Here is a 7,632-nt window from a genome sequence, read left to right as displayed (position 1 = left end):
ATATATATATATAGCTACTTCTGTTGTGGTTTAGAACCGTCATTGAAACTGTTGGTTTGGATCTGGGAATGAAAAATGGGCCTTTGCCAAAACATAATAGGTCCTTCTCTTATGAACCCGGTCTTTAGTTGCTGCTCTGCATTTGTTTACAGCATGTGAGTAAATTGTGGCACAAATTCAAAGTTCTACCACTAAATGCAAGAAAATGACCTTTTGACAAAAGTATTTAAAGATCAGCACAAACACCAGGGCTTCCTGTTTATATGCAAACGCACAGCGGTCCAGAAATGAAACTACGTCGTGTCACTGAGGGCGTTCACACAGGTGACGGAGGAATCAGGTGGCTGGGGTGTATTAGCGACGCACGGTGCAGATTCCTGTCGGGTCTATTTCTTACAAAAAAACGATTTAGCTGCGGAGGCCGACGTCTTTGTGCTGTGAGAGGCGACTCGGGGTCAGTTTAGTTGGAGTATTTTGAATACCCACGGCTGTAGTAGTGGTCAGGGCAGCATCATGGATGAGCTGATGGTACAATGTCAGCCCTACGTATTGTCATATGTGACAATCAGATGAGATGTGGATAAATCATCCAGAGAGACGTGTCTGATTTTGGCTAATGTCGTACTGAACAAATTAAATTACTTCCTTACGGTGATGAAAAACGATGCAGGAACCCATCTTTGCTGTAAATCAGTTCAGCCTATTGATTTGTAACGCTACCTGCGACAGTGGGTCAGTAAACTGACCTGGAGTCTGTGTGGCTTTAGGTCATAGCGGAGGGAGCCAACGGTCCGACCACGCCTGAAGCTGACCGCATCTTCCTGGAGAGGAACATCTTGGTGATCCCGGTCAGTGACCTCACAGAGCCTTATCCATAAAATGTCCATGGAACTTTTGTTCTACTTTTAGTCTGTAACCAAGTTTGTTCCCTTGTCTCCTCCTCATCTCTTTGTTTCCTATGTCCTCCTCTCCTCCCCTTTCTCCATGTTTCTCTCCTCTGCTTGTTCCCTCTTCTTGGTTTTATTTTCTTCATGTCTCCTCCTTGTTACCTTGTCTCCTTTGCATTTCCTTATTTCCTCTCCTTGTTTACTCCGCTTCCTCTCCCTGTCTCCTTTACTTGTTCTGTCTCATTGTTTCCTCTCCTTCACCACTCTTTGTTTCTCCCTTCTCCTTCCCTTATTTTCTCTCCTTGCCTCCTCTCCCCCTCATTCCCCTGTCTTTGTTTCATCTCCTCTTCCTCCTCTCCTTGTGTCCTGTCTCCTCCATCAGGACATGTACCTGAATGCCGGCGGTGTCACAGTTTCCTACTTTGAGTGGCTGAAGAACCTGAACCACGTCAGTTACGGTCGACTCACCTTCAAATATGAACGAGACTCCAACTATCACCTGCTCAGTGAGTCACCTGCTGTCCTGCTTCCTTCTTCCGTCATATTGCTCTTTCTTATCCCCTCCTCGCCTTCGTAACCTCTCGGTCTCTGCCCCTTCAGTGTCGGTGCAGGAGAGTTTAGAGAGGAAGTTTGGGAAACATGGCGGATCCGTCCCCATTGTGCCGACCTCAGAGTTCCAGGCCAGGATCGCTGTGAGTACGCATGTGCTTCTTCTCCAACTGCTGTGTCTTCTTCTTCTTCTCTGGTGTTGTAACAGTGTATTTTGGTTGCAGGGAGCGTCTGAGAAGGACATCGTTCACTCAGGTCTGGCCTTCACCATGGAGCGCTCTGCCAGGGTAACACAACACACATGTACCAAAACAAACAGACCTGCCCCCCCTTGCTGGCGGTCTCCTCAGCCACAGAGGCCCCTCAGAGGAGGCCCCAGTGCACCTGTGGCAACGAGCCAAACATTCAGTCAATGAACACTCAGCTGATTTTTCTTCATCTCCTTCAGACTTTAGTTTACCTGTGTGGGTGTGGAACAGGTTTTATGGTGCATTGAAAGGGGTCGAACAAAGGTGCAGAATGCTTCGTATTCATGTCTCCACCTTCCTTCCTCTTCTCTCATCCTTCTCTACACCCCCACCCCACCCCCACCCCGCTTTGCAGCAAATCATGCGAACAGCCAACAAGTACAACCTGGGCCTGGATCTGCGGACGGCAGCGTACGTCAACGCCATCGAGAAGATCTTCAAGGTGTACTACAATGCCGGCCTCACCTTCACGTAGACTTGCCTCCATCCACCTCCTCTCCATCTTCCGTTCAACCAGAACCCGGCCTTTAGTCTTAGCAGCAGCATGAAAGGAGAGTCTGACACTGTCTCTGTCGTTGTGTTCCTTCCTTCGCTTCAACATGTCTGCTTCTACTCTTGTCTTTAAAGCGGGCTGACTCGCCGCTCTGCTGCTTTCTAATGAATCCTTCTGCTGCTTTTAACACATATCAACCCAAATGTATAGAGAAATGATATAAAGATATAGATGCCTTAACACCACAAAGAAACCTGCAACATGCTGTGTGGCCAGAAGTATGTGGACCTTCACAAACTCTAGTGTCGTTTTGGTTTGTCGATGAGTTGATTGGACCAGTGTGTCTCAGCCTGATGAGTGACCAGCTTGTTGACGATGACAAGGAAACAGAAAAAAGTAGCACTTCTGAGGCTTCTCACAAATGCTTGCTTCTCTTTCTGGTACATTTTTAGAACACGATTCAAACCGAGCACAGTCTTTGGACAAACCAGCCACTCTGCGATACTGTCAGACCAGCACTCAGCACTAGTCGTCCCTCTGTTGCTTAGGCACATGATGTAGAGGGGGTCTTCCACATAGCCCCCTCAGCTCCTGGCTCCTCTGATATGTCCGTCTCTGGCGCCTTGTGCCTGACTCTCCTCTCTGTGAAAGTTTGCACTCGACCTGCTTCTTAAAACATCCTGCAGAGAGATCAAGGCACCTGGTTATTTTAGATACACAACTCAGTCAGACTTTATTTCTTTAGCACCTTTCATACACGTCAAATGCAATTCAAAGCTCTGTACAAGACACTGAGCGCACACCGTGGAAAGAACGGAGAATAATCCGCTGCTAAAAAACTATTCAAATAAGATAACAGCAAATGTAATGATACAAAATAGTCTAATTGTATTGTGACACAGAGTAAGAAGTCAGTTGGATGTAGAATTTTCACTGCACGGCGTCAACATGGCGTTGACCTCCACAGCCAGCAGCGTTACAGAAGGTAACTCACAGCTGTTTTCTCTTTAGCTATTGATTATCGTCTTGATTGATCATTCGGCTTATATTTTGTCAAGATGACACAGTCACGTGTCTTGTTTTGTCCGACCGACAAAGATACTTGGTTTAAATCACTGAGGAGCTGCAGCTGCAGAATGTTTGACTTAAATATGATTTACACATTTAATGACTTTAAAACTGTTAATTCATGTGACTGTTAACCAACCTAAAGCAACAGAACAAAGCGCTAAACGTATTCAGTTACTGGTGAACAATACAACAAGAAAAGCTGCAAACGAAAGACTGTTACACAATTTGTGATGAATAAAATGTGACTGATTGATCTGTCCACATACTTTTGGCCATGAACCCTTTGTCTACACATTAATGTCCTTTTTATAACATGCTGTGAACATGTACCTCAGGACTGTGGCATTGATGTTTACTGCCTTTGGAGCCGTTAAAGGACCATTCCTGTGTTTTCGCTCATTAGCTACTAACGGTTTTGTTTATGATCCATTAGTTTTAGATTGATTTCAGGTCATTTCTAGGAAGATTGGTCTGTGTGGTGAACTGGTGGCACTCAGGGTTCAGCATTTATTTCAGCAGTATTCTAACATTGAATAGACATGTATTACACACTGTATTGAAGTATAGTTCTAGGAAGGTTCAGGTGTTTGCTAATACACAGCACTGGTTCTAAGTGTGCCTCACGCTCTGTGTCTACAGCAGCCTCCATCACAGGTGGGGACTAATGCATTAACAAAGCCACTTTACACTCACTCCATTAAATGGTTGCATACTGCCCATAAATGCTGAAGTAAAAGCCAAGTTAAATGTTACCTCTTTACTTTTGTGAAAATTCTTCATGCCTGTGCAACAGTAACGTATCTTTAAATGAAAATCAACAGTGACCTGGTAGGAAAAACTTTCAGAAATCTGAAGCACTGCGATGTGCTTTGAAAAAAATTTCCTGGAATGCTCCTTTATCTGTCGGCCGTGTTTAGCTTGTGTGCAGAAAGTGGCCCTTCAACTGAAACCTCGGCTGCAGCTCGTGCTAAAGCGTTCTGCGGTGTTGTTCCCTGTTTCATTACACACCTGTCACCTTGAAAGCACTGAGCTACAGTCTTCAGGTGAATCTCGGAGTTTGGAAAGTCAGACATAGGCTTTCTGCCTGTTCTCCAGCAGACTGTCGGCTGCTCAGCAGCAAACACCGGGTTCTCTGAGCAGCTTGACAGACATAAAGCTCAAAATGTTTAAATAACTCTGCAACTAATTCAGCTAACTCTGGGTTGTGGTCCCTGTGGGGACAGCTGAGGGCTCCAGGACCCACAGACACAAAGTAGAAAGCTATGGCTGCATTGGTTACTCTGAGAGCGCCCCCTCTCTGCCAGGGTTTGAACTGCAGCAATGTCTTCAACAGTTTAATTCATGTCTTAACGTTGGTTTAGGCTGAAGTTTCCCTCCCAGCGCCTCAGACCTGGTTTGTCCACAGCAGTGTGAACAGACCAGGTGTCCTCAGACCAGATCTGTGTGGCAGTGTAGGAGCTCAGTGATGTTCACACTGGAGCAGGGTACATGGCCCTGACACACACGGAAAGGAAGCAGAGACACAAAGGTCAGATCTGGCTGAGACATCAGGACTGAGCATGAAGGCCTGGGATGTGACGCAGCCTTAGAAACTCGTTTGAAACCTCAGATAACAGTCTGAACAAAGCTTCATCTCAGGGTGGGGAGCTGTGTGAGCCGCTGTTTCCTGACAGCTCTGATCCAAACCGCTGTCAGTAGCTGTGTGAGGGGGTTTGTGCCTTTTTGTTTAAAATGAAATGTTACAACAAAATAAAGTCCAGAGAAAGTGACATGCCTGATCTCTTGTTTCACTGTTCAGATTCCAGATGTGATTGAGAGCAGCAGCTGCTCTAATGTTTCTATTTGGACTTTATTATAACAGAAAACAGGTCAGTGCTTTTACAAACTTAAAACCAATGAGATACATGACTAGATGCAAAATGAGACAAAAGCACAACAGATGTTACAGATGCTGATAAGAAACACGAGCTTACTATTGACCAGTATCAGCAAAGGTGTCCGAGAGAAACCTCGCACCGTACGTCTGCGTGTCTGGGCTCTTTTGCGCAGTGTTCACTCAGGCTGTGCACGTTGTGCTCAAGAACAGAGACATCGTGTTGCTGTTGTCAGCTGATGACGATCGGCGTCCTGTCGCCGCCTCCTGTGCGCCCTTTAAGCGTCTCCCCGTCGCGTATCAAGCGGCGTGCCGGTAAGGACAAATGGAACGTAGATCATCGGTGGCGGGAGCGCGCAGGCGTTTGGTAGACCATTCAGCATGAAAGGACACACAGAGTGGGCGGGAACGCAAATCATTTGAATTTTGACAGCAGTGGGACATAGGACATGGCAGCATTGTCACGGTTTATAGGCTTTAGCGTTAAAATCCGTCGGAAAGATGAGACATCTGGTGGACCACATCTGGATTCACACAAAAAGGTGAGCGTCAGCTTGGAGGTTAGCTAATGCTGCCACACTTCGTAACTTAGCATACTGACAGTGCTGCACACAAAGCTAACGTTGGCCAACACACACTTCTGGGAGTAAATGCCCCAGGACCTCATGCCTTTACCCCAGAGCGCTTTTCGGTGTGTACAGCATATGACGCGCTCTGTCCTGAGACCCTGGAGTTAGATCAGGAGATCTCAGAAAGGGCAACAGAGGAGGGATCCCCCTTACAGCATGGACAGGACATGGATGTCACGTGTACAGAATAAATCAGCATAACAGGGTACAGTGTGGACACTGACAGAACCATGTGTTTCAACTTCCAGGTGCTGCCAAAGAGACGAGTCACATGACCTCTGCCGGGCCAGGGGCCAGGGCCAGCACAGATGACAGGGAGGAGAAGAAAGAGAGGCACACAGCTTGGATGGTCATTGGCTCGACAGTAACAGTAAGGACCATAGAACTGAAGATGTCACCTGATACAGTAAAATAGCATAAATACAGTTCCTTAGTCCAGGTTTTTATTCCTCCATGTGTGCATATATCACATTGTTCCCACAGCAGATACTGTCACCCTCTAATTCTTAGACAAAGGAGCTAAATCAACTGTAAAAGCAGCAGCCTAGTACAGTAGCATAGATATGTACAAATATATATGATGTGATTAATTATTGGGCTTCAGCTTCACTCACCAAGAAACATGGACGGATGTCTAAACGGGCCCCGGGACTCAGGGTCCCCTGGGCAAGTAGAAAATAGGGCTGGAGGCCAAGGTGCAGCCCCTCATTTTCTGTGCTGTGTTGATTCCCCTCTGGAGAGCTTTTCTCTCTGCTGCACACACACCTGCAGTCAGTGGTGGTGGAGATGGTTGATACCTTGAATGTCAGATCCCGTTGAGTTTGAAATGTTTATTGTAAACTGAAGTTTGTCATGTTTGGGCAGCGTCCTCGGGAAGATGTCTCACTCTGACGTAAAGTAAAGGAGGAGAGAGAGACGGAGGGAGGCTGCCTGACTGTTCCTGTCCAGGCTGACGGAGCTGGGGACTTTTCCACTGGGAGGGGCCGGGTGATGGGTGGGGGTCATTTCCCAGGATTGTTTTAGAGCTGTAGGGGTGGAGAGGTTTGAAATGTGCAACAGTTAGAGGGAAAGTGAAACTAGGAGAGAGGGTGTAAACCAGTAGGTTATGATTTTATATGAATGATGTCGTCTTGAACATATTCACTGTCTACGTATCAAACCCGCGTTTGGACAGAAACATGGCAGCAACTCGACTGATTAGACACAAACTTCAATAGCCCTCCGTCAGACAACATGTATTGAAGAAAGAGCTTTCTTTCTTCCTGACTACGAGCTGCCGTACATGACTCATCAGTGAGGATTAACTGATGTTTCTAATGCATGTGCTCACCTGTAGTTTTCAGCTGCACTGGACATTTCTTAGTTTTGTTTTCCAGTATAGTGATGATCAACTAATGAAACACTTGTTGCTGCAAACGTATCTCGGCCTAATTTCCACAGACTGGCCCTGTGAAACTGCATGACTTAGGCCTTGGAGGTATCCCAGCACCATACAGATAAATACCAGCTAACCTCTGTGAAATTATCAGGACGATTTTTAGGGATTTAGGTGAAAAAAGTGAAAAGTAACCCCGAGTCCAGGAAGAGCAATAGAAGAGGAATCCCATTCCCAGCATGGATGGACATGTTTGTACAGAATGAAGAATGTGGATCCAGGTAGGAAGTCTGAGGAGAGAAGCTGCAGACGTGACTGCTGTGAGATGGGGTCTCTCCAGGTTTCCCCTCATGAGGAGAGAGAGATAAACCCACTCCAGCAGCAGCGGAAACAGGAGGTGTGTCCTCCCTCCCCCCTCCTCCAGCTGTTTAAAGGCAGCTGCCGGTCATGTGAGCCTCCACTCAGTGTGGTAGCCGGGGGCAAACATGACTTCAGGGGGAGAAATGG

At 46.7% G+C, this 7,632-nt stretch overlaps 3 protein-coding genes across 3 annotated transcripts in view; 2 read left to right on the top strand and 1 right to left on the bottom strand.

Annotated features, from left to right (window-relative positions):
- shld2 (shieldin complex subunit 2) overlaps positions 1 to 1,545 on the bottom strand; it is a 19,442-nt gene extending 17,897 nt beyond the window's left edge. The window contains exon 1 of the mRNA XM_020622286.1: positions 1,403 to 1,545. Coding sequence (XP_020477942.1) covers positions 1,403 to 1,545 — 143 coding nt within the window. The remainder of the gene's footprint in view (positions 1 to 1,402) is intronic.
- Positions 1 to 5,017, top strand: part of LOC109973022 (glutamate dehydrogenase, mitochondrial-like) — a 14,684-nt gene extending 9,667 nt beyond the window's left edge. The window contains exons 9-13 of the mRNA XM_020622313.1: positions 768 to 848; positions 1,270 to 1,393; positions 1,488 to 1,579; positions 1,661 to 1,723; positions 2,040 to 5,017. Of these exons, the coding sequence (XP_020477969.1) occupies positions 768 to 848; positions 1,270 to 1,393; positions 1,488 to 1,579; positions 1,661 to 1,723; positions 2,040 to 2,159 (480 nt within the window). The 3' untranslated portion in view covers positions 2,160 to 5,017. The remainder of the gene's footprint in view (positions 1 to 767; positions 849 to 1,269; positions 1,394 to 1,487; positions 1,580 to 1,660; positions 1,724 to 2,039) is intronic.
- A 125-nt stretch (positions 5,018 to 5,142) lies between these two features.
- The window catches only part of mmrn2a (multimerin 2a), a 25,055-nt gene continuing 22,565 nt past the window's right edge, over positions 5,143 to 7,632 (top strand). The window contains exon 1 of the mRNA XM_020622312.1: positions 5,143 to 6,120. The gene's annotated coding sequence lies outside the window, so the exon portion shown is untranslated. The remainder of the gene's footprint in view (positions 6,121 to 7,632) is intronic.

This window comes from Monopterus albus, unplaced genomic scaffold (assembly GCF_001952655.1).
Source record: "Monopterus albus unplaced genomic scaffold, M_albus_1.0 scaffold277.1, whole genome shotgun sequence".
In the NCBI taxonomy this organism is placed as follows: domain Eukaryota; kingdom Metazoa; phylum Chordata; class Actinopteri; order Synbranchiformes; family Synbranchidae; genus Monopterus; species Monopterus albus.
The sequence above is the reverse complement of the archived record's forward strand: the minus strand, read 5'-3'. Positions and strand labels throughout refer to the sequence as shown.